At 39.7% G+C, this 26,968-nt stretch overlaps 1 protein-coding gene across 1 annotated transcript in view; it reads left to right on the forward strand.

Moving 5' to 3' along the window:
- The window catches only part of Hephl1 (hephaestin like 1), a 70,831-nt gene continuing 43,863 nt past the window's right edge, over nucleotides 1–26,968 (forward strand). Inside the window, exons 1-2 of the mRNA XM_047517681.1 lie at nucleotides 1–170; nucleotides 16,722–16,966. Coding sequence (XP_047373637.1) covers nucleotides 1–170; nucleotides 16,722–16,966 — 415 coding nt within the window. The remainder of the gene's footprint in view (nucleotides 171–16,721; nucleotides 16,967–26,968) is intronic.

The raw sequence follows: 26,968 nt of genomic DNA on the forward strand, positions 1-26,968 counted from the left end.
ATGCCTCGGGAGCAGCCGGCTGGCTGCATCCTTCTCCTCACATTCCTCGGTCTGTCTGGGCTGGTTGGTGCAGTTACCAGAACGTACCACATTGGGATTCTGGAAGAATACTGGAACTATGTACCCCAAGGAAAGAACGTCATTACGGACACAAGTTTTTCAGAAGACAAGTGAGTGAACTTGGGGTCCTCACAGACCTAGGTTTGGCCTCTTTTTGACTCTAGATGGGGAAGGGTGTATTCCTTGGGTAGTTACGATTGAGACCAATAGAAGGGTTTCAATTTTGCTTGAAGAACCCTAGTATGGGTGGACTTTCAATTTGTATGAGAATTTCTTAGCTCCACATATTTGTTGAGCCATCTATTAACCTTGTCTGTGAAGAGACATACTCTACCAGGTGTTTTGAATAATAGCTTACTCTCTAAAAGGATAATTTTTTACTAGCAACTTCTAGGGGGTTCAGAACTCAGTTTGTTTAAAAAATATGGCAAACTTGGAATGAAAATCTGAGAATTTTCATGAATTCTTTAGTGTTAAAACTGATAGTGCTCTCTTAGACTTTATTTTTAGGGTAAAGCATCATAATTGGAAATAACTATGCTGTAAGTCATTATGTTCAGGTTTTATTTTGCAATGTTTAAAATAGAGGGAAGTTACAATAGATATGACTGGTATTTTAAGAGTTTCCTTGAGTCTACTTGGAAATGGCTCTTTCTCTGGTGAAAGATTTAGTCCATTCTGGATTCATTCATTCGAAGGGCAATAACCTATCTCAGAGCCTACAGTATAGCTGGAGGAGATAGTGCTGGAGTATCCTATGTCCCCAATATTTTATTTTTGCCAAAAGTTCCCTTCCTTTCCCCTACCTGAAGATTCCAGTGTCTTAAATGTCTTATTTGTTTCATGGATCTCCCTCTGAGGTCACCTCCTGCCTCCAGAAATCAGCATGTACATTTTCAGGTTTGTGTTTCTCAGAACACCTTCTGAAATGAGCCGGAACCACTGTTGGTAATTGAATGCTTTCTTTTTTCTTGATAGGCAGAGCCCATTACATCGACATTCATATTCTGTTTCTTAAGATGAGCTTAGTTGATAAGATTCAGGAACAGGATAGGTTCTGCCAATAAGACTCTAAGAGCAGGACCCCCTCCTCTGGAGGAAAGAGCTAAGATCCAGTTGGCTTGGATACACAATGTCTGGTTTTTCTAACAACACAATGGTGACCTAGTCATGTACATTTATAAAAGAACAATGATGCTCCTGTCAACCAGGGTGCCAAGAGCTTTTCCTTGAACTTTGTACTGGGAAATTTAATGTCTGTAGGGTTATTTCTGAAGAAAGCTCTTGAGTCCTTTCAACCTCACATCTGCTGACCTTTGGTGGTGGTAGTCTTTACTGAAACAAATGGATATGGCACCAAAAAGGTATCCTAATTGCCAGCAGCTATCTCTAAAAATAAAACTTGGCTTCCTCACAGAGGGGTCACTAGAAAATGGTCAGTGTGAGCAGCTACAGGACAGAAGAGTGTTTAAAATGTGTACATTAAGTGCAGCAAATTCAGTCTTCAAGCTAAATGTGATGTTGGGCTGTCTTTCCATACAATTGAGTAAAAAGCAAAGACATTGCTCCTGTCTACAAAAATGCCCAAGTCAGTATTGATGTTGTGGTAATTTGTTCTGACCCAGGAATTCCACTAGGGACTTTTAGTCCACTACTGCTGGTAGGTGTTATTATTTCCATTTCACAAAGCAGGAATGGAGGCTTTAAGGTTAAATACTTGCAGAATTTACTGAGAAAATGGACACACCAAACTCACAGTGCTTTGGTTCCAAAGTTTATATTTTTCTTGTCATGCAACCTGTTTCTTGGTAAAGGTGATCCTTTCCCATTTAATTAAACCCAGCTTTGAGGGAAGTCAGAGAGTCCAGTAGTAAGAACTTTCTAGAAAGTTCCAGTTCTCACCAAAGGCACATTTAGCCTCATTTGTCACTCTTCCCTGAGAGTTGTTGAAAATGATTACTAACCATCTATGACCAAACCAGCTACTTGGGTTTATTTAAAATTCCAAAGCACTTAAAAGACTCATATGCTAGAATACTATTTTCACAAATCTGGGTACAGGAAGAACTGAGGGCTCTCTGTTGATCATTTCAACCATAAGATGGTGCTTTCAAGAAAGTACATCAAAATGCATGAAAATTCTTGGTGTGAAAAAGAAAATAGCCACGATGTAAACAATTAGGTATTCTATTAGAATGAACTGGCTTCCCGAATGCCTTGTTTCCATATGACCGGATCTCTGTCCTTGGGAGCAGCTGGCATGCTAAGATGTCACACCTATAGTGTTGGAGTCCCCAGATGTCTCCTCTTGGAGTGCAGATGGCTAGCATTTTGTGTGGGGCTGACTGTTGACTCTTCAAGAGGGAGCCTTGGTGAGCACACAATACTTGCTGGATTTTATCAGTGGCCACACCAGGGAGGTTCTAGTCCTTGTGGCAGTTGGTTCAGGGCAGGTCCCTAGAAGGTATGGTTGTAGTAGACTGCTGACCTTGCTTGTAGACCACAGGATACACATGCCAGATTCATGTGAAGATGCCCTGAGGAGGGATTCACATGGAGTTCAGCAAGTGTACTACATACTGTGCTACTTTCCCTGAAACAGGAAGGAGCCATCTTGGATGATTCATCGTTCTCAGCTTCCTGTAGGTTGAGAAGACTGCTTTGTGGCAGTCTGCTGTTTTGGATATTCAAACTCAGACAAATGCTTGGTATACAGAGGCCCCAGAGAGCCAGGTGCCAGTATTCCTCTGAGAGTGAAAAGACCCTGAAATCTGGATCTGGAGGTCGGCCTTCTAGTTCTGACTCCGCTCCTACTTGCCATGTCATCTTGAACATGTCACGTTATCTCCATGAATATCACTTACCTCAATTTGTATAACAAAGGAACTGAACTATAACCACTAAAATCACTCAAGAAGTGTAATTTCAAATGCAGTTCTGGAACTGAGTGAAAAAAATCTTGTCTAATTAGAAATATTTTTGCAATGTTGAATGAAAGGAAAATGATTTACAAAGGTTCAGTCCCTAGGAATTGAAGTTGGAGAAAGCCTGGGATTGATAGTGGTGATATGTGACAATTTGGGAAGTAGTCTGTATTTTTCATTTTTTTTTTCTGTCCTTTAAGACCCTGACCCCCCACCCTATCTGTACATAAAACTATTCTGCAACTCTGAACTATTTCCTGACATGATTTTTTTTTTATCATGCACTTGGTCTTTATCATTTTTCTTATCTCTGTGTTACTCTCTAGTTGATACATATCTCTTGCCTCTGCAGCTGGAGTAAAAACACTGTTGTGATAGGGAAGAATATTCAAATACATCAAATAACTTCCTTTGTCACTGACAGTATCCTGTGGAGGACAGAGCAAAAAACCAGGCATTGCAATCTCAAAGACTAATCATTTTATCAATTTATTTGTTCTGATTGCTATATATTTGAATAAGGGGAATGGGCAAAAATTTTGAAAATAAGGGAGTGAGTGCCAGAATTTCAATGATGTAAAAACATCTGGAAACAAAATTTCACAGTATCAAGAGCCTAAAAAATTCTGATGCATAAATGGGAAATGGGAAATAAATCAAAATCATTCCACCAAGACACTGTACCAAAGAGATGGTGAAATTCCACTTTCCAACTTGGTACCTTTGCTTGATCTCAGGGTTCAAAAATATAATACAGACAGTAATAAGTAATATTTCTCAGAGAGTCAGGATTTTTGAGTTATATGCTATTTAGAAATGTTTTTCTCCACCTAAATATCTTCCTCCTCCTCCTCACTGGGCTTAATGGGGATACCAGGTTCCTTTGATTTGCCTAGGGATGGTGTCAGCATTTTGATCCACTCATGTCAATCCTGCTCTGGCTCATAAAGTACTTAATTAGGGTGTGACTGTGCTTCAGTGGTAAAGCCTGGTCTTTAATGGGACCAGAGTGGGGTCACCTTAGTTAAAGACAGTTTTCACCATAGATCTCATTAAGCAACCTGCACACACACATATTATTTTTCCCCCTGGTGAAATGCAGGGTTTCCACAGATTTTAGTTACTGGGCAGGACTGGTCTTGCACATAAGTGAGTCTGACCACTGCTCAAACCCAGGTTTGTAGGATCTGTTAGAGTTTACCTAACCATATCACCACATCAGCCCGGTTGGTGGGAAGGGCTTTTTTGAGTACTACCTAGGAGCAGTCCCTGTGAGGAGGGTGAGGGAGAGACACATATGTCTCTCTGAAAGAAGGGTCATTGAGGGAAGCAGGTTAGTGATATAGAGTGACTTTTGTAGTCTTTGAAGTGGAGGGGAGAATATCATCTGACTAGTCCTTAGTCTTGACAAATGGTGACTTTCAATCTCAACTTCTATCTTACCAGCATCAAAAATCATGTGTGGGTCCAATGCTGTGTGACTCTGTAGGAGTGCGGTCATGCCCTGTATCAGTAAGCAATTGCCTTTAGCTGACAGTAGGGTAATGGAAATGTAGCAACTTAAACAAATTAGGATTTTGTATTTGCTTGATAAGAAGCCCAGAAGTTGGTAGCCTACTGCTGGTGGATAGAAGGTATGATAGGGAGGGCACTAGGGACTTTTGGTGTCTCTGACTCAGCCATCTTAGCCTGTGGTTTCCTTCCTCAAAGATATTCATAACCACAAGATGGCTTTTGGTACTCCAGCCATCATATCTGTGTTTCAGGAAGAAAGAGAAGAAAAGGTAGGAGGGGTATAATTCTTACATCCCTTTAAAGGACTTTTGTGGAAACCCTGCCCAACCAATTGAGCACGTAGCTCACTGGATACTCAGTACAAAGTGGGCTTAAAAATCAGCCTTTCAGTTCTGTAGCTATGCGTTTTCCTATCAAAAAAAAAAAAAAAATGGGGGATTCAATTTTGTCACTAAGAATAAAGGGGAGAGCGTGAGCATTGCAAGGTGATTCTAGCCCTCTCCCACTTTATTCATTCTCTCCTGTTTGCATCAGTCATGAGCATTCTCTTAGTCTCCCTCTTCCTTTTTTCACCTCCACATAGAAGGAGCCCAAGACCTGGTTGGTAGGGTCAGTGTCACAGAGTCCTTACTATGTTCCACACATTGTTCTAAAAACTTTACCTGCTGTACAGAAGGTGTCAGATCTATCCCCTGTCAAGGGGACCAGGAGGTGGGAACTGGGAGAGCTTCCTCTGTCAAGTGTGGTCCAGCAGTGGTCTAGCAGAGACACCACGGCAGCCCAGTTGACTGATGAATTCTGGAACTCTGGCATCAATTAAGAAATTAGAATTCTTGCTCTACTTTCTAGACAAATGACCAAATCTCTCTTTGCCTCAGTTTTCTCATCAGTAAAATGGAAATAGTGATATACGGGATACAAAAGTATATATACTGGATACAAAAGTGTATCAGTTTCCTGTGGCTGCTATAGCAAACGGCTAAAAACTGTGGCTTAAAATAATAACAATTTATAAAATAGTAACAGTTTATTCTCTCCTGGTTTGGGATGCCAAAGTCTGAAATGAGTCTGAGCACACTCTCTGGAGGCTCTGAGCAAGAAGCCGTTCCTTGCCTCTTGTGGCTGCTGATGGTTTCCAGCATTCCTTGGCCGCTACACTCTCATTCATTTTCATGTATAATTCATTTGCATCATAAATGCCAGCTCTCCCACCTCAGAGGGTTCTAGAGAGCAGAAGCTCTGTGGGAAAGAGACCTCCAAGTAGTCACTTTCCTGCTAAGAGAGCTTCATCAGAAAAAATCGTGACTGGCATGGACTGAGCACCAGGCTCCCAGGCGCTGGGTGTGGGCCGCACACCTCCTCTCACTTAATCCCCACCACGTGGCTACTGGTTTGCAGGTGGATAACTGGAGTTCAGAGAAGGCAGTTCACTTGCCCAGGTGGGAAACTGATATTCAGGCTCATTTCTCTTCACAACTCTTGATACAAGTTACCTGTGTTCAGAGGGGAGATGGTGGAAATGAAGGGCAAGAGTAAAGGACCCAAGGCTTAGGCAGTGCCAAGGAATCAGGATGAAAGAACTGTATAGGAGCACATCACCAGGATGACTTGGAAAATTATTAATCTAATTAGGGAAGGTGTGGCTGCACTGAGTTATAATGTGTAATCTCTATCTCCACCCTTTTTGCCAAGTGGCATTTGTCCCGGATCTGGTCCTGTTTCCTTCTCTGTGAGCACCGGCTCCTCTCAAGCTCAGACAAGGCCGCCACTTGCCCTTGCTGTGACTGTAATGTCGTCACGCATTTGTCCCGACCACACCTCCTGCTGATGTTCCTTCCTTCCTGGCTTCTCTTCACCCCACATTCCCCAACCCCAGACATTCAGGTTCTTCATAGTGCAGTTGGCAATTAACATATAAAACTGTGTGTTGCTATTTATTCTCCAATGCATGTCTTGATTTCCCAAACAAATGAGAAAAAGTCTCTTGAGTTCAGGGACTGAGATTAGTATATCTTGGCCCCAGTTTCTATTTCATGTCGATAGTAGGTGTTAACAGTTGCCCCATGGTGAGCAATGGGGAAAATAATCCCGTTGAAAGATATGGGGGAAGGGATTGCTGGTAAGGTGCGCACCTCTTATTATCTAGGAACTCCTCAGGGTCTAGCCTAGAAGTCCATCTGCACTGTTGGGATGATTCCTACAGGACAGTTCTTTCTGACACTGTTTCATCTCACCTGTTTTCGGAAGGCGTCTGCCATCATGGGGTTGCCCCTTGGCAATGTCAGTGTGATGGTAAATCTTTAAGGTCTTTAAGGCTGTTGCTAGTGTGAAACTTCCCCACTCCAGTGGATTTCTTCATAGCAGAAAATAGATCCCTCCTCAGCTTGAGTCAATATGAGACTATATGTTGGGGATGTTCCTGAGGGGTACTGATTATTCAGTGCCTCACAACAGGACCTTCTGTGGCTACTGGATAACAAAGTTCACCAGGGCAGGCATTCTAGGAGTATACTCTATTTGATTGGAGGTTGCTTCTTATGGATAGCTCTTTTGAGGTGACCCCTCTGTCTGTTTCTTGGACAAGGTTTGCATCTTCTAGAAGATGAAGTTTCTGACCTACTATTTCAAATGTACTAAGTGTTAGAGGTAGTTTGCTTGCATAGACACTAAAAAACTACTTTTTCTTTCTTCTGACCTCCAATTTTTTATTTTGTATTATTTTATTAGTTCTTTTCAGTTATATACAGCATTAGGATTCATTTGAACATAATTATAAAAGCATGGAATATAATTTGTTCTAATTCAGTCCCCAGTACTTTCCCATTCCCTTCCCTCCTTCCTCCCTTGTTCCTTTTTCTCTGCTCTACTATCTTTCTGCTTTTGCTTATAGTTTTTTTTTTTTTAATTAGTACCTTGTGGATATATATGGTGATGAGATTCAATGGGGTGTATTCATATATGTACATAGTAAAGTTAGTTGACCCCCACTTTCTTTTTCAATTTCATCAGTTTTTTTTAAAATCAAATAGTTAACTATATTATTTGTTTTGTGCTAAGTACTCTAGAAATGTGATTTCCAAATTTGGATAAACATCAGAATTGTGTTAATCAGAATAGGTCAAGTTATATGAGAGCAACAAACAACCACCAAATCTCAGGGGTTTAACGTCAGAAAGGTTTATGTTTTGCCCACCGGAGTTCAGAGGGAACTGTCTGTCCTGGGCACCCAGAAGTCCTGGCAGCTTTGGTCCTGAGGCTTCACCATTTCAACAGGAGGCTTCCATGCAGCAGAGACACAGAGGGTCTTGCAGTGACAGTTAAATGCCCTGACCCACTACCACTCACAGCCCATCTGCAAGGAACCTCATGGTTCCAACTAACTGCAAGGGCAGGGTATTTGGATTCTCCTTCTGCTGGGAAGAAAGAAGGATCAGAACTAGCAAGCTCTGGACAGCTCTATGGCAAGAATCACTTGGTGAGCTTAGAAAATATACAGTTGCTAAGTCTTGACACCAGGAAATCTGATTCATTGACCCTGAAATGGGGCCTAGGAACCTAAACATTTGGCAAATATTCCTAAATGATTCTGATGCAGGTGGCACTTGGGTGGACATTTGGAGACAACTACTTTTGGGGCAACCATTGGCTGTTGGGGCGATAAGATTGACACATCTACAGGAATGTGCAAAACAAGTTGGTGTTTAACTCAGAGATAAAATATGTAGCATGTATAATAAGTGCTGTGGGAAGTCAGCGAGTATTTCACCTCCCTCAGATGCTCCATTTCACCTCTTGTTTGGGTGGCTTTGCCAGACAAGTCATGGTAACACTTGGAGGTGTTAGAGAAAATTCTCAGACAGGGGTGGGTTCAGGACTTTTTAGTAGTTTAAAAGTGGCAGTATGTGTGTGAGGGTGTGACCATGCATATGCATGTGTGTTCACGCATATGTGTGCGTGTGCACATGTGTGTGTACACGCTTGCACATATGATGGGAGAATAGGGTAGAGAAGTGCAGAGGGTCTTCCCTGCAGAGGGAAGCTGGAGGGATGAGGACCTATAAATAATCTCATTATAGCTTTTGATTCATCAGGCTGAGCTCAGACAGCTCAGCAGGGGTTCTGAGTCTAATACTTGCTCTGTCTGTCACTACCTTACTGGGTGGCCCAGTGTCACTCATAAAAGTAGGCAACTCCACCCACGCTAGTGCTAATTAGGCAACTTGTGGATGATTCATTTCTTCCTCTGCTTTTTCCTCCTCCTCTTCCTTCTGAACAACCTATTCAATCAGAAGTTGTACTATCTGCTAGTTAACTAACAGAAGCCTAAAGAAAAAAGTTTAAATCCTTTGGAGATGTTTGTTTCTTCCTCTCTCCCCCTTTCTCTCCCTCCTTTCTTCCTTCCTTCCTTCCTCTTTCTTTCTTTCTTTCTTTCTTTCTTTCTTTCTTTCTTTCTTTCTTTCTTTCTTTCTTTCTCTCTCTCTCTTTCTCTTTCTCTCTCTCTCTTTCTTTCTTTCTTTCTTTCTTTCTTTCTTTCTTTCTTTCTTTCTTTCTTTCTTTCTTTCTTTCTCTTTCTTTCTTTTACCTTTCCTTACACAAAAAAGATCCAAATGCTGGCAATCACCAGGTCCCAGATTCCTTTTGGCTTCTCACTTGACTATCCCAAGGGTGTGAACCTCTTCCTCATAATCTCAAAATGGTTACTGGAGCTCTAGTCATCATGACTTCATTTCAGGTATGAATAAGAGTAAAAGTAAAGGACAAAAAGTGTCTCTGCCAGCTACTTCTGGAGAATTACCACTGACTGATGTCTGCTTATGTCTCATTGGCTGTATGTTGCATAACTATCCTAAGCAGCAAGTGAGACTGATAAATACAACAGACTATTACAAAGTCCCAGGATCAGGCACCCAGACATTTGTTGTTGTTGTTGTTGATTTCACATTCTCTTGTACATGGAGATGTAAGCCTCTGTTCATGGAGCAGAAGAGAGCCAGCTCTTGCTGCTGGGCAGACCCCATGTAGGCTCAGCCAAGAGAACCCAGAATGTACACAGATGGGCTCCAGACCTCAGTCCCAAAGCTTGAGAGAGGGGACTTGGCCAACAGGAAGTTGGGCAGAGATTCTCTTCCCTCCAAGTGAGTGAGCAGGTGCCAGGCTTCCTGCTACAAAGTCAATCTCCTGGAAGAGGAGTATCGACTCCAACAACACACCTTATGGAGGAGCTTGGTCTTGGAGGTTAGAGGTATACAAGAACAGTGGTTCCTTGGAGGCCAAACAGCCTGGCCCTTCTTTAAACAAAATGTGAGCTTTCTTTATTATTATTATGAAAGTGAGTACAAGGTGAATATCCTATAGTATAATAGGATGAACAAGAATAAACTCATTCCTCCTCACTCTGCCTGTGGCCCTGGTCTGGTGACCCAGAGGCTACACTTTTATGGCTTCTCTGGTCACCTTTCAGATGTTTTCTTTGCATATGCTTATATGTATGCTGCTTTAAATCCCACACAATTGGGTCATACTTCACATGCTATTCTGCAATTTGCTTTTTCCAAATCATGCTGTATTGGTGCCTATGTGGCATGAATATGCTATTATTTATTTACCCAGATACCAGTTGAAAAACATTTCTGTCTTGCCAAACTTTTGCTATCACAACCATTCTTTGTCCTTTTTCACATGATTCCTGTCTTGTTTTATTGTCCAGGTGGAAGCTGGGAGAGGGAGGATCTTCACAGCCTCTGTGAAGTCTGGTCTTGCAATTCCCTGAGTTGCCAACCTTCTCCAGGCACACACATCCTTGGCAATTCCATGAGGAGCCTGAGCCCATATCTTCCCTCTTCATCCCAGGAACCCCCCCCCCCCAACGGTGACCACATCACGAGGAGGTCAGGGTTGATGCATGGCAAATAGCTGGGCAAATTAATAATCTGGCGCTCCAGCACCTTAAGTGATACAGGGCTCATGTAGCTGATATGTACAAAAATACTTCTTCAACTCATATTTCGAGGAGGAGAGACTCAGAACTGTGGAGAGGAGAAGGTGGTGACAGCTTTCAAACTTCTTTGGATGCAGTAGAAAAGAGTCCACCTTACAGTCCACCCAACCCACCCTCCTTGGAAAAGGTTTTAGTGACCACCTGCTACTACTGGAGCACAATTCTTGGGTCTCTCTACCTACCTCCTAAACCCCAGAACAGGCAACTAATCTACGTCTTCTTTCTAATTCCATATGATACTCACCCTGAAAAAGTTCTAGAAGTTGTAATTTTCTCTGCCTTCAAAGTCATTTCCAGTGAATTTTATCCACCCCCCGTATGATGCTTCTGGCTTCTTAGTGATGTTTCAGGTCCCTTTAAAGCTAAGATCTGGCTGCTTCACCCCTTCATGTGGCTCAGTCGAGGACTCCTGAAGGTTCTCCAGCCTCTGAGCCCAAGACCAGCTTTGTTAAAGAGGGTTTGTTGCTGGTGAGTTTGACTAGCCAGTGATCAGATCAGGTGGTCTGGAGCATGCTGGATGGTTTAGCTGGTAAGAGAGGAAGTGATGATCACTTTTTAGCTTGACTTTAAAACTGTGCTATGCTCTGTTTAAATGCTTTTCTTTTTAAATTTTGTGGTTCTGTAAGCTTCCATTTATAAATTACAAAAAGGCAAGGTGGCTGTAAGCCCTTCTTGCCAGTGGGTCCCTGGGAAGAAGTGAACAGTCTTTGGAGGGCAAGTCCAGCAGAGCCAGGCTTATAAGGGCATATGTTGGAGTTCTGAGACATGTTCACAACATTTTTTCTGATAGCTACAAACTATACCCTGGTGCCACACATCACTGGATAAATGCCTTGAGTAGATTTGTTACAAGTGGGGCCTAGTAAATGAACATGGGTGGATTATTCCCATGTGAGAAAAAGTATGTGTTCTGCCAGTGCTAAGGTGCTATGTCATCCAGCTGTGTCAAGGATCACTTCCTAAGGCCCTGTGCTGCCTGACTGTCTGCATAGGGTGGGAGGAGCAGCTGGGTGTTGGGTGTGCTCAGTGTCACCTCTGCAGAAGATGGCCCCATCCATTTGAACTCACCTTGATTCCTTTTCCAAGTAGCCACTACCAGTCAATCAGACTTGGTACATAAAATAAAACCTATTTGCTATCTTAGACCTAGAAAATATTCAGTTGAGCATGGCAACATATGCTTTTCTGCAAATACAGTTTGCACAACGATACCAGTTTTAACTCACCAATCTGGGGGCAAATTCATAGATTTTAAAATGTTTTTTCTTTAGATTCCAAAGCCATTGAGTTCCAAATTTTTCAGGCAATTGGAATAGGAAATCGGGCTCTAGGAAATCAGGAAGTTAGGTGAGGCATTAGGAATAGAAAAGACATTTGAAGGAATTTTGTCTTCACCAAACTTCCAAACCAGAGATGTATACATCTCCCTTTAACACATCTTGGCAAGTGTGGTTGCTAGTGTATGAACAGAGCATCATGTGGGTAGAGAAGAGGAAAAGATGGAGAGTTTGAACTGACTTTGAAAGATGCTTGGCTGGCGAACAGTGAGGAAGACAGCTGAGGCATGGGGGAAAGAATGTGTGGAAGTCCTGGAAGGCTGACAGGACCTGGGAGCTGGGACAAAGAGAAGGAAGATAAGTCTGGAAAGGAAAGCTAAGGCCGGTTGTTCTGAGGAGGACTTCTCTGCTTTAATATGAACTTCTGAATCCTTTTCCCCAGATTAACTCAGGTGCCCTGCCATGGGCCCAAATGGTTCTTTAATCATCGAGGAAGCTTCTCATATTCTGTCCACTGCAGGATGGATTCTGGGTCATCTGACACACTGACCATCTTCAAAGTTTACCTAAACATTGGGCAGGGCGGGCATGATCCATATTTGAGACCACTGGGGAACTTCGTAGTAGGAACTGCTTAGGTGTCTGTGTTTGAGTTGTTTAGGTGCTTGTGTCTGAGTCACTGGTGTACCAACAGGTCTGTCTCTCATGCTTCTTCAAGGAAATGAAGATAAAGTCTTGAAAATATCTCTCTATTTGTTGGATTTATAGTGCTTTTCCCAATCTTAATGATTGGGAAAGGAAACTTGCTAGTTAACACTAAGACTGTCAGACCTAGTGTGACTCCATCAACAAAGGAATGTTTCTGCTTGGATAAGTCCCAGAATTGGGAATAGATGACATTGAAGTACAGGGAGGTAGTGAAATTTGCCAAGTTGACAAAACCAAACCAATCCAAAAGCAGAACCAAACAAACAAAGAACAAAATAAAACAAAGCAAACCAAAAAAACACCCAGACTAGATTAGGAAAGTGGAAACCACATCTGGGCTACTGGGAATGGAAGAGTCAGTTGAATCAATTGCCAAGCAGTAGAATTCCCCAAATCAGGCATGAAGTTACATGGGGCTTTAATCAGCTATACAGTCTTAGTGACTCAGCATTCAGAAGTGGAAGATTAGGAAAGGGCTTGACCTGGTGAGCAGAAAGCAGATGGGGAAAAAAAAAATTCATGAGGGCAGGTATGACAGATCCTGCCAAAATTTTCTTCCCCAAACACAGGTCTGGTCAAATTTCCCTGCTCATGAATCTTCAGAGACCCTTAATTGCAGGTATAGTTTTATCTAAATTCCATAATGCAGCACTCAGATTTCTCCATAGTTCTGAGTTTTCTGGCCATATAAAGCTGCTTGTGATGCCTTCACTGACCTCCAATCCCCTCACCCTGACACCTTATTCAAGCTGCTCCTTCCACTTTGAGTTCCCTTTGTCTCTTCTTGACTCCAACATTTTCCATAGCATTTATTCTGTTCTGACATACCTAACAATCTTTTGGGTGTAAATATTATTGACTCTCTTCCTCTTGATCAGGCACATACTTATTCAGGGCCTGTATCTCATTCATTTTTGTGTTTGACACATCTATCCCACACCTTGACTGCTATGAGTCCTCAATATGTACTTGCTGGAAGTCATCAGAATGGTTTTCAAGCTCATCCTAGGACTGAAACAGGGAGATGCGTGTGGGATCTGTTGGGAGGATTCTCAGAGGAGTCATGTGTGCTGATGGAGGTGGATGGAGCCTAGCACAAGGTGAGACCCTCTGCTGGTCCCCATCCAGAGTGGTCGGGTGTCTTTACATTTGTCCCATTGTGGTGACACAGTCATACAGAAGTATAGACTTTACATATTTTGATCTTAGAAATAGGTCTATTTCAGGAGTGCTGTCCTTGGTTCTATCTTTGAGCAGAAGAGGTATGTGTCCGAGTCTAATTTCAAGGTCCACCTTTTAGTGTCCAAGTCCAGGGCCCAGGATGGTAAGTGCTTGGATCTGCTTAGGATTCTGACTCAGAGAGGAGAGAGAGGAGTTGAAGGGGAACATTGTGCCCTATGCTGAGAAAGATGAGGTGGGGGAAGAACTGATGCAGGGTACTCTGGGAGACTTGGGTTATCTCATAAGGCTTCAAGCTGACATTCCATAGAGCAGAACTTTTAGGGTCTTCTAGATAAAACTGGTCTGACCATTCTAGAATCACTTGGACACTCATTGCAGACTTGAAGTGAGCAGAGCTGCATGAAATGCTCATCCTTGTCCAGAGTGAGCCACCTGATTATTCCTTTAAAGATACTATATCCTCTAGGAAAGGCTAGGACAGGTTTCATTAGAAAAAACTGGGGAAGGAAAAAATAAACCAGAAAGGGACTTGAGAAACAGAACAGAAAAGAGAAATAAATTTCGGATGTCACCTGATAGGCACATGTCACAGTTTTTTCAGTGAATTAGATGAATGATTGAATTCTTGGAATTGAGTAAAATAGAATAGGAAGTTTAAGAAATTAGATAAGAAATTGTGGTAATATATTCAATGGAATATCACTCAGTATTAAAGAAGAATGAAATTATGGCATTTGCAGGTAAATGGATGGAACTAGAGAATATCATGCTAAGTGAAATAAGCCAGTCCCAAAAAACAAAAGGCCAAATGTTTTCTCTGATAAGCAGATGCTGATCCATAATGGTGGAGGTGGGGTGTAGGGAAGAATGAAGGAACTTTGGATTGTGCAGAGGGGAGGAAGTGGAAAGGTGGGGGGGGGATGGGAAGGATGGTAGAATGAGACATACATGCATGATTACACTACTGGTGTGACTCAGAACAATGTACAGCCGGAGAAATGAGAACTTATGCTCCATTTGTGTATAATGCATCAAAATGCATTCTACTGTCACGTATAACCAATTAGAACAAATTTTAAAAATGAAAAAAAAATGGGAAAGGTAAAAATGAAGAGTGTAGTCATGATGGTGAAAGCAATTGGAGGTGATTAGAAAGGAGAAATAAAGCAAATTTAAGTGATTAAAGAAACAAATACTTCTCAAGCAGATTCCCTTTGGGTCTGGCCAGTTGATGCCCCAGGTTTTAGAGCCAATTCCTCAAGCATGCCATAAGGAGATCCTTCACAAGTTTCTAGATCCCCTTAGATTGGAACCAGCACCTACTTTGTGCTGTCCCTCAGCTAATCAGTGTGGTCCAGGGTGGGCTGGTGGTGGGGTGCGGGTGGAGGGATGATGGCACCGATTGGCCAGGTCAGGATCACAAGTCCTGCTCTGACCATGGTGCATTAGGGGAACAGGAGGAGCTCATGGGTTAGGCTGGGTCACCTGCTCCATCACTGGAGCCGGAGTTGGAGCTCCATCCAAAGCACATAGGATGAGAATGGGGAGGGTGTGTTCTTAGACCACAGAGTGGAGTGTAAGTCCTACATTCCCAGAGTAACTCCATGATGCCTACTACTTCAGCCTTTTCCATACTTTTTTACTTATTTAACCCATCTTTGTTCTTTGGGGGCACATTTAGGCATTGCTTCCTCTAGGAAACCTCCCCTGACCCATCTTTCATTCCAGAGTAGATGCTCCCAGAATGTAATCTGTGCATCTACCCTGGAGCAGACTTATAACTCTTTCTTCCAGACTGGGAGCTCCTTCAAGGTGAGACTTTGTTTCTTTTCTCCAAATCCCTAGTATAGGGCTCAACATCATCAATGTTTTTCTAATGATCAAGAGGGAATGCATGCATGAATGATGCTTGCAGGAATGTAGCAGAGAGTGAACTTGGCCTCTTATCCCCAGAGTGGACACAGCTACACTGTGATGACCACACTGAGGAGCAGTGGATCTCTTGCTCAAGCAGAATCTGGACTTCTAGGGTTGTAACCCCAGGCTAAGCATGGAGATTGAGTGGGGAAGGAGGTTCCCCACCCCCAGGAGAAGCTGGCATGGTCACTCTGAAGTGTGTTACCAGTGCTGCTGCTCTTGGGCTGTGAGACTCAGGGACCAAGTCTACTCCCACCCTGAGGCCTCAGGAGGGCATTTGGTTACATCAAACCTTAGAATTCTGTTTTTGTTTTTTCATAGCTGTTCCTTTCTTTCTATTGCACCACCCTCTTCTAGTCTCCTAACAGTCTTTCTGTGCTTCCTCTTTGCTCTCCTCTTTGTCTGACTTCTCTAAAATGTACACACTGCTGCCAGAAGAATGGTCATATTCATTCTCACATGCATGCACATGTCCTGCTCCTCCCCTTCTTGGCCTGTGCCCAGCCTCTCCCACCTCCTGCATGTCTGCCTCCATGCTGCTCATCCTCTGTCCCTGTGCAGTGTCCTCCTTTCCCCCTGTCGTTATCCAAGGCTACTCCTTCATACCTACATTTGTTATCAAGTATTTTCTAATCTCTTCTACTCAGATCAATATTTTCCTTCTTTGAACTCTTTTATTTCTAGAAAAGTTGAGCCCATATCTGTTGTATCAATCTATCAATCATCAGTTCACACTTCATCATACACTTTGTACAGGTACTTTAATCTCTCCATTATTAGGTTAAAAACTCTTTTGTTTCCCTCCACAGCATCTAGCAAAATGCTGGTAATTCAGTAAGTGCATAATAACTGTTCGTTAAATGAAAAACTGCAGGGGAACCTGTTGAATGAAAAGGAGCAAATGGGTAGAGTGACTTTAGAATTCTTTGATTTTAGTTTGGTTGTGAATTCTATTTGTACCTTTTGTCACTTAACTGAGCCTTGTTTCCACATGGGTAAATTATGGATAATCTTACCAGCTCTACAGAGGGTAAGTTATGTTGAACAGCAGATGAGAAGTCATACATGCAAACTCTAAAGGTAAGCCCTTCATGTTTCCTTTAAATCCTAATTTTGAAATGTTTTCCTTCTTACTTTTAGACTTGCAACCTTGTTTCTCGAAAGAGGGCCCAACAGGATAGGCAATATTTACAAAAAGGCTGTTTACAGACACTTTACAGATGGGACCTATTCCAAGGAGATCCCCAAGCCCTCCTGGCTTGGGTTCCTGGGCCCCATCCTGAGGGCTGAAGTGGGCGATGTGATTGTTATTCATCTGAAGAACTTTGCTTCCCGACCTTACTCTTTGCATCCACATGGTGTTTTCTACAATAAAGACTCAGAAGGTAAGTATCAGTTCTCTAGTATTGAGGTCTTGTTTCCATTTCAGAGGAAAAGTCACTGACCATTACAAGTAAAGGGATTCTAAAAGCACAATGACTACACATGTAATTTGTCTTCCTCTCCCTCCCTCCATCTCTTCCTATCTCCATCCATCTGTTCCCCCTTCTCTTTTTTCCTTCTTTCCGGCCTCCCTTCTTGTTCTTCTTTATGTTGACACAGAGCAGGTGCTGGACTCCCTTGGCACATGCTCCACTATGCTCCCAGAAACACAGTAGCTTTCCTCTTTCTGTGCCCCTCAGCTGCACCTAAACAGCAGACAGAAAAGCAGCCAGCAGCTGTCACCAGTTGCAACTTTGACTGTAGGGTTGTGTCTCAGTATGCTGATCTCCACTGCCCAGCTAGGCTGTTGTCTTTGGTGCTTTCTTTATGAAACCATCCTGTTTCCTTGAGTTTTGATCTGGATTCTTCTCTAATTTAAAAAATTCTTTAATACTCTTATACTTTTGAGATAGAAGTATTTCTTAGACCTCAGAAGTATTTTTTGTACCTGTGTTATTTAGTTTTCCATCTCTATAACAAATATCTGAGATAAATAAACCTATGAAGAGAAAAGATTTATTTTGGCTCACAGTTTTGAAGCTTTAGTTCATGATTAATTGAGCCTATTGCTTTTGGGGCCATGGTGGGGCAGCACATCATGACAGGACTGTGTGGCTGAGCAAAGAGTGATAACAGGAAGAGAAGGAGACTGGACAGCTCTAAATAGACTGGGGAATAATTCTCTAACATTTGGGGGACATTTTAGATCTAAATGACAGCAGCTCCCCTTGGTATGTCTTGCTCATAACCAGGTGGAATGGGTTGAATGATGCTGCACCTGCTGGGTGACTGCCTCTGGGAATATGTAAACCCAGTACCATTAACTGACACAACCCGCCTATCATCAAGGAGTTTGGGTGCTAACACATGTCCTGCGGCAGCCAAGCCTGCCCTCCAGGTCAGGCTGCTTATACCCCACCAGGTTCAGAGAACTCTGACAGCGAACATGGCTTTGCCCTTTGTTCTCAGTCCTTTGCCAACAAATGAACTGCAGCAAGGACTTGGTAGTTCTTAAATGTTGAGGATAAAAACATTAATTTATGTGTTCAAAACTTTAAGAAGTTTTGTAGATATACAGGATAATTTTACAACTTTTGTTTAATTTTTAAAAGTATTATTTTTGCTGCAAGTTGAAGGTAAGGATGTGTCAAGATAACTGTTGCTGTTTTTTTTTTTTTTTTTAATATGGAGGAAATAGGGCCATCTTCGAATCTTTAACTTTGTCTCCATCTCTCCATGTTTCTGGAAAACATACCTTTATAGAGCTGATGGTGTTCTGAAGATCCACTAGTCCAGTGCCACAGAACTTTAAAAAGTTATGGTTAAGGTATACATAAGAAACAATTTACTATTTAACCATTTTCATGATGTACAGTTTGGTGGCATTAAATACATTTACAGTGTTGTTAACGTTCACTACTATTCACTTCCAGAACTTTTTTCATTACTCCAAGCAGAAACTCTGTATCTATTAAGCAAGACCTCTGATTCCTTCCTCCCTGGTTCCTGGCAATTTCTATTCTACAGATATCTGTCCAAGAATTTCTAGGGACTTCCTATAAGTAGAATTATACAATATTTGTCCTTTGGTGTCTGACTTATTTTGCTCAGCATACTACTTTCAAGGTTCATCTCTCCTGCAGCATGTCAGAATTTCATTCCTTTTTAAGGCAGAAAATATTGCTTTGTATGTATATATGTCATCTTGTTCATTCTCTCATGTCCCGATGGATGCCTGGGCTGTTTCTACCTCTTGTCTGTTGTGAATAATGCTGCTACAAATACTGGTGTGCTACAGATCCTTATGAGCATCTGTAGCCTTTGCATTGGAAAATATGTATTGCACAAAATTTTGAACTCAATTTTAAGGGATTCTCGGAGACCCTGAAATCAGCCATGGGTCCCTAAATTAAGAACACTTTACATATTGTTTACCCCAAAAAACCTTCTCTACACCTTGTCTCAAGAACATTTCTCCCATGTTGAAAAGCCTGTCGGTTTATCCAATAGCACTTATCAAAACTGGCAGAGCAAAAGGGAACTTTTCTCTTTGCTTCTTTGTTGGTATCTGTCTCTACTCTAGACCATAGATTTCTAGGGAGCAGAGACCATCCTGGAATGTGTTGGACACTGTCTCCAGCGCCTGGCCTGGGGCTTGGCATGTGCTAAGTGCTCTCTCAACACTTCAGTACTTCCCAGATCTAGCCCAACATCATAAAGGTAAGAAGTCAAGACCCAGAGAGGGAAAGGGCCTTGACCAAGTTCATCCAGCTGGTTAGGAGCTGAGTTGTTAAAGACATAGGTTATCTGTCACCCATCCTGGGAATGTCTGTATCACTCCACACTGCTCTTTCACCCTCTTCTTCCTTTGTACAAATGTCAGTAGGCCACCATGAGGCCTTGGCCCTTAACCTTACCGAATCTATCTTGGGTTATTGTTAAACAGAGCAATGGCCATATGATGTAGGGGCTGTAGACTCACTTTTTTTTTTTTACCTCAAGTGATGTAACGGCTCTAGATTCACTTTTATTCACCACCAATATCAATATATGTTTTTAAAAAAGGTTTGCATTCAATCATAAATCTTCCATTAAATACCTAGTAGGTGTTAGAGACTGATAGTGGGTCTTGGGAATAAAAGATGAATGAATCATAGATTACTATATAAATTAATGATAAAAGTAAGGGATTTATTATAAGGTCTCAGTTCTATCCCATTGATCTATATGTGTGCACTGATGCAACACTCTCTTGGTTAATGTGGGTTTATGTTAAGTTTCCAAGTTGAGGAGTATAAACCCTCCATCATTGTTCTTCTTTTTAGGACTTTTTCTCTTCTAGCCCCTCTGCATTTCCATATAAATTTTAGATCATCTTATTAATTTTTATCCCGAAACAAGAAACTTGTATCTTGATAGGGATTACATTGAATTTATTGATCAATTGTGGGAAATTTCCATCTTCATTTTAAAAATGAATTGGCATCCTAACATTATTGAGTCTTCCAATCCATGAAATGAGCATGGAATTTGGATTTTTAATATTTCTCAACAATGTTTTATATTTTAGTGTCCATAATTTGCATTTCTTTTGTCAAATTTATTCCAAAGTACCTTATTCTTTCTGATTCTCTTATGAATGGAATAGTCTTCTTATTCCATTTTGGGGGTGTTTATTACTAATATATAAAAATACAGTTGATTTTTGTGTGTTGATATTATATCAACTTGTTAAACTTGTTTATTAGTACATGTTAGTAGGTTCCTTGGGATTTTCTCTATGTAGGTCATTGTGAATAAAGACTGTTTTGCTTTTTCCTTACCAATCCACACACCTTTAATTTTTTTTTTTTTTACCCTAATAGGCTAGTACCTGTGGAACAATATTTAATGATAGTGATAAGAGTAGACATTCTTGCCTTTTTCTCAGTTTTAAGAAGAAAGCACTTAGCTTTTCCCTTATTGAGCACGATACCAGCTGTGGATTTTTCTTGGTTACCTTTTATCAGGTTGAGGAAGTTGTCTTCTAGTCTTAGTTTGTTGAGAGTTTTTAACTTAAGTTCTAGATTTTGTTGAATGAGTTCTGCCTCTGTGATACTGATCAGGTGATATTTTTCCTTGATTCTATTAATTGATTTGCAACCTTGAAATCATGGAATAAATCTAACTTGGTCATGGCATAAGATCTTTTTAAAATGTTGCTGGATTTTGTTTGCTCATATTTTGTAGAGGATTTTCATGCCTGCCTTCACGTGGAGAACTGGTCTGTAGTCTTCTTGTGATGCCTTCATCTGCCCTTGGTATCATGATAACACCTCAGAATGAATTAGGAAGACTTCCTTCTATTTTCTGAAAGCCTTTGTAAAGAATTTGCATTATTTCTTCTTTTTATTTTTTTGTGTCAAGGGCACTTAACACTGAACCACATCCCCAGTCCCTTTTTATTTTTTATTTAGAGACAGGGTCTTGCTAAATTGCTGAGACTGGCTTAGAACTTGTGATCCTCCTGCCTCAGCGTCCTCAGCTGCTGGGATTACAGGCATGCACCATGATACCTGGCTTCTTTTTCTAGTTTCCTAAGTTGAAAGCTTAGGTTATTGATTTGAGACTCTTCTTCTAACATAGGTGCTTAAAGATTTTTAAGCACTGACTTACCTGAATCCCATAAATTTTGATATGTTTTAGCTCCATTTTATTTCAGTTTCAAATATTTTACAATTTCTTTTCTGATTTCTTCTTTGACTCATGAGTTGTTTACATATGTATTGTTTTATTTCCAAATATTTGGGTGATTTCCAAGATTTCTTTCTGTAGATGATATTTAATTCAATTCCATTATGATTGAAGGACCTATTTTGTGTGATATCAACTCTTTTAAATTTATCAAGACATCTTATATCTGGAATATCATCTTTCTGGGAAAATGTACTCAGCAGCTATTGGGTAGAATGTTCTATAGATGTCAGGTAGAGTTGGTTGATAAGTGTACACAGGCTGATTTTCTATCTAGTGGTTTTATAAGTTATTGTGAGTAGAGTATTCAAATCTATAAAAACCATGTTTGAGTTGTGTGTTCATCTTTTCAGTTGTGTCAGTTTTTGTTTCATATATTTTGGAACTGTTTTGTTAGGTGTAAATACATTTATAATTGTCATTTTTTATCCTGAGACATTTATCTTTACAAAATAGCTATCATTGTTTTTAATAATATATCTTGCATTAAAATATATTTTGTTTTTTATCAGTTTACTTTCTTATTTCCTTTTTGAATTTCTTTACCTTCGACATAATCATGTCTCTGAATCTAAGACACAAATATAGACAGCATACAGCTGGATCTTGCTTTTTCCTTCAGTTTGATAATTTCTGAAATTTGATTGAGGTGTTTAGACAATTCACATTTAATGTAATTATTGATTGGTTTGATTTATATTTGTCATTTTGCTAATTGTTTTCTACGTATTTTGTCCTTTTTTGTTCTTCTGATTCTCCTTTAATGTCTTCTTTTGGGTTTAATGCATTTTAGAGAATATTATTTGAATTCTGCTGATTTTTATTTTTATTTGTTGTTTTTAACTATACATGAAAGTAGAGTGTATTTTGACATATTATGTAAACATGGAGTATAATCTTCTGCTGATTTTTAGAAGATCTATAGTATTAAGTAATTTTCTTATTGGTTGGTCTGGGAATTGTAATATGCACTTTAGTTTACCAAAATGTATTTCATATTTTTACCAATTAAAATTTGGTAAAATACATAAGCTTTATCTCAATAAAGTTCTTTCTCTGTCCTGTGAGATATATATTTTTGTGATATATATATTTTGTGATATATATTTTTGTGATATATAAGGATATATATATATATTTATATATAATATAATGTATTGTACTTCATACTTTGTATTATCTTTTAACTTTTAAGGAAGTGAAGAAATGGAAAATGTGTTATATAATCTTTTATATTAACTCTCATATTTCCCATTTGTAGCGTTTTTTAATTCTTCTTTTGAATTCAAATTATTCTGAAATGCTTTCTTTTAATATTCCTTGGAAGACAGTTTTCCTAGCAACAAATTCAGTCTTTGCTTTTTATAATTTTGCCTCTATTTTTGAGGAATGGATTTCTGGGTATAGCATTGTCTGCTGATCTCTTTTCCCCAGTACTTTGAGTATGCTAATCCACTGTTTACAGTCTCCAGTGCTCCAATGACAAATCAGCCACTGTGTTGATGCTTTCCTGTGTTTGATGAGTCTGGTTTTAATATTATCTCTTTGTCTTTTTTCTGCAGTTTGATAGTGATGTATCTACTTTTGAATCTCTTTGTATTCATCAAATTGTGATCCATTAGGCTTCTTAAATGTGTAGATTAATGTTTTTTCATCAAATTTGGAAATTTTAGGCCATTAGTTACCCACATTTTTTCATTCCTTTTTTGCTGTAGTCTCTTTCTGTGGACAACTGTTACATGTTTTAGGACATGTCACCCCACAAGTCTCTGTTTCCTTCAATATTTTCCCCACCCTAGGATAATTTCCATTAATCTATCATCAGGTCACTGATTTTTTTGTCATTTTGAATTTGTTAGTAAGCTTCTTAATGAGTATTTTATTTCATTTATTGCACTTTTCAATGCCATAAATTCAATACTTTTTTTTTAAATAATTTCTGTGTCCTTACTGAGATTCATCTTTTACTGAATCATTTGGTATAACTTTGCTTTAATTATTTAAATATAATTCCTTTTAGATGTTTTTATGTACTTTTAATAGCTGCTTTGAAGTCTTTATCTGCTGTATTCTACCTTTGTGGCAGTTAGAGATAGTTTCTTCTGACTCTTTTTTCTCCTGTGAGTCACACTTTCCTATTTCTTGAGGTCCCGCTAAATTCAACCTAGTATTTACTGTGAACCAGACACTACTGAAGAATAGGGCTGCAAAGATGAGTAAATACATGATTGCTGCCTCCAAGGTATTTGTCCAGGGAGGGGTAGAAAGTGGAACTTAGAAGTGGATGAGTGAGTGGAACTAATGCTGATTGAGAAGCTACTGTATGTCAGCACTTGCACTACAGTTCTTATAGACAGTCTTCCATTTAATGATACAAATACTATTTTCTTGATCTCCCTGTGAAATACGTTTAAGTATTAGAACTATTCTACTGTTTTAAAACAAATTTTATTTTTTAAATATATAACACTATAAAGAGGGATATGAAACATAATCTGATTCTTCTTAATTAGTTCAAAATAAAAAATTAAAGACAAACTTGCATAAAATGATGGTTAAAAATTCTCAAGAGTACAGAGAGGTATAAAAAGAAAAGTCATTTCAACCAAAGATTGTGAGGTACAATCTTTGTATTTCAAGTATTTGTATCTTACTTCCCCTAAGGAGAGAGAATATCCTCACATTCTCCGAGGTTTGGTTCAAATTGGCCAGCAGTGAGTTTCACTTTTTTCAGTTTTCTATTGTGTATTTGAAGATCTTATAGATTTTGTACTCTGCATCATGCTGCTGTGTATGGATTGGTTTGAGTCTGTCACCCATGGTTTCACGTGAGGGAGGCTTGGACCCATGTGGTGGTGTTAAGAGGTGGTTGGATCTTTAAGAGGTGGAGCCTAGGAGGAGGTTGCAAGACTGTCCCCTCCCCCTCACTTTGTCTTCCTGTCTTAACATGTGATCTCTCCCTCTCTCATATACTGTAGTCATTATGGTGCCATCTGTCATGACATGCCACAGTAAAGGGTGCCCTTGCCAGAGACAGTGCTATGTTATTTGGATTGTTAAGCTCCACAATTATGAGATAAACAACTCTTTATGAAAGAAAGAAAGAAAGAAAGAAAGAAAGAAAGAAAGAAAGAAAGAAAGAAAGAGAAAAGCCATCTCCAATCTCTCCCTCATTGCCTATGCAAAAGTCAACCACCATTAACAAGTACTTATAATTTTTTTCATGAAAAAATTTATATACATATTTTTGCATGTGTGTATGCCTATGCCTATGTATGATTATATCTTAATTTATACATAATGACTTAATCTATAATACTATGTACTTTCTGTTTTTTACTTTCTTAGAGATTTTCTCATATTAGTACATTTAACATTTGTGCAGTATTCCACTCTATGAATGTGTAATTATTTGGGATGCTTCTAGTTTATATATTTTGAAAAACATTTTCAAGTGCATTTTTAGGATAAATTTTTAGGAGTGAAATTTCTACTTATACTTATTTTTGGGGGGAATGGGTAGGAATTGACAAGTTGTCTTCCAAGAAATTGCAATTTGTACTCTTCCACAATTTGTGAGCCAGTGTTTCTTCCCAAATCCCACTAAAACTCAGAATTCTCAAATCTCATTGGGTGGAAAATTATGCTATAATTTTTAAAAGCCCACATATCCTAGAACATCTTTAACTAAATGTATAGTGCTTTATTCTCTTTTATTGTTAATGTTATCAAACTCTTTTTGGGGAAAGACTTTCAGAACAACTTAATAAGTTATCCACCCCAAATCACTTTGCTACTATATATATATATACACACACACACACACACACACACACACACACACACACACTTTATTTTGGATCCCAAATGATATTCTTCATCTTGAAAAGTGTCACTGAGGATTTGTATGGAACTCTAGCTCTTCATTTCAATAACAGCCATCAGCAACTCCCAATAATAATAACAGTAATAAGAGTAATAAACAGAGCTCATTCAGTAAATTGTAAATAATTTATAGAAAAATTGATGTTTGTATTGACTTGTGTCATACAATCAAAGCAAAATGAATGATCTCAATTGAAGTTTCAAGACAAGTCCTCTATCCATCCAATCTCCCCCAATTCTCTACCCTCAGCCTATCCATAAATAAATTCAGATTATTCCAAACCATAAATTTCAGTCATAGAATTTTTGAAAAAGAGAGTATAAGGTAATGCCACTCATTTATTATTTTATTCAACAGAAATGTATTGAGCAGCCACCATACTAGACACTGGGGTAGACTCTATGAATACAGTCATGATAAAAGGAAAGCTGGAACTTTCTTTTATGGAACTTGTTATGGTTTAGATATTAGGTTTTCTCCGAAAGCTTATATGTGAGACAATGCAAGAAAGTTTAGAGGTGAAATGACTGGGTTATGAAAGCCTTGATATAATTAGCGCATTAATCCCCTGGTAGGGATTAACTGAGTGTAATTGTAGGCAGGTAGGATACGGCTGGAGCTAGGTTGACGGCTATGTGCCTTTGGGGTATATATTTTGTCCTTGTTGAGTGGAGTATTTCTGCTTCCTAAGCATCACATCCTGAGCCACTTTCCTCTATCACACACCTTTGTCATGATGTTCTGCCTCATCTCGGGCCCGAAGGAATGGAGTCAGTCATCTGTGTACTGAGACCTCTGAAACTGTGAGCCCCCAAATAAACCTTTCCTCCTCTAAAATTGTTCTTTTCTGGGCTTTGGACACAGCAGTGAAAAAGCTGACTAAAACGCTTATAGTTTAACATGAGAATGGAAATTTATCAAGCAATTACACACATATACTATGTGTAATATATATATATATGTATAATAAGTACATGTATAATTTAAAACTTAAGCAAGTACTAGGAATAAATGATGAACAGTGTTTATTGAATGGGTGCTATATGCCAGGCACTTTGATAAGTGCTTTATAGATACTGTATCATATGACCTCAACAACTCTATGAAGTAGGTGTTAGAATTATCATTGTCTTATAGATAAGAAGCCAAGACTCATGGAAAAGAAGTGAATTTGCAGGTCCCATAACTAACAAGTCATGGAGAATAGATTTGATTTTAGTCAATCTAACTAATTTCAGTGACTGTGAGCTTAACCACTGGCTATCAGCTGCCCTCTGTCTATATGAAGGCACTTTAGAAAACTGACCTAGTCCAGAGAGTTCAGAATTGCTTGAGCCAGACCATTCTGGAACTTGAATCCATGGCAAACATATTTGACCTTCATCCCAGTACTGATGGGGAACCATGGAATGACTAAGCAGGGAACAATATAAATGGATTTGGGATTTGCAAGATCACTCTTGCTATAGCTTGGAGAATGGATCAATAAGCAAGAGCTGCATGGAAACTAGCAAAGAAGTTACTTCAGAAGCCCAGGTGAGAGATGGTGGTAGTTTGGGTGAGAGTTGTGATGGTAGAGATGGATAGAAATTGATGAATTTGAGAAGAAGCAGGGACAAGGCCTGGTGGTGGTTTGGAAGTCAGGAGGGAGGAGGAGAAGTATAATTAGAACATTCCCTTTGCCCTGACTTGTGGCCTTGAGTACTGATGAAGACTTCCACTGAGAGATGAGGTAGTGACCTAGGACCAGGTTGGCAAAGGAGAAGTAATACTCTCAGGAAAAACC

The sequence above is a fragment of the Sciurus carolinensis genome, chromosome 11 (assembly GCF_902686445.1).
Source record: "Sciurus carolinensis chromosome 11, mSciCar1.2, whole genome shotgun sequence".
NCBI classification, from domain to species: Eukaryota; Metazoa; Chordata; class Mammalia; order Rodentia; family Sciuridae; genus Sciurus; species Sciurus carolinensis.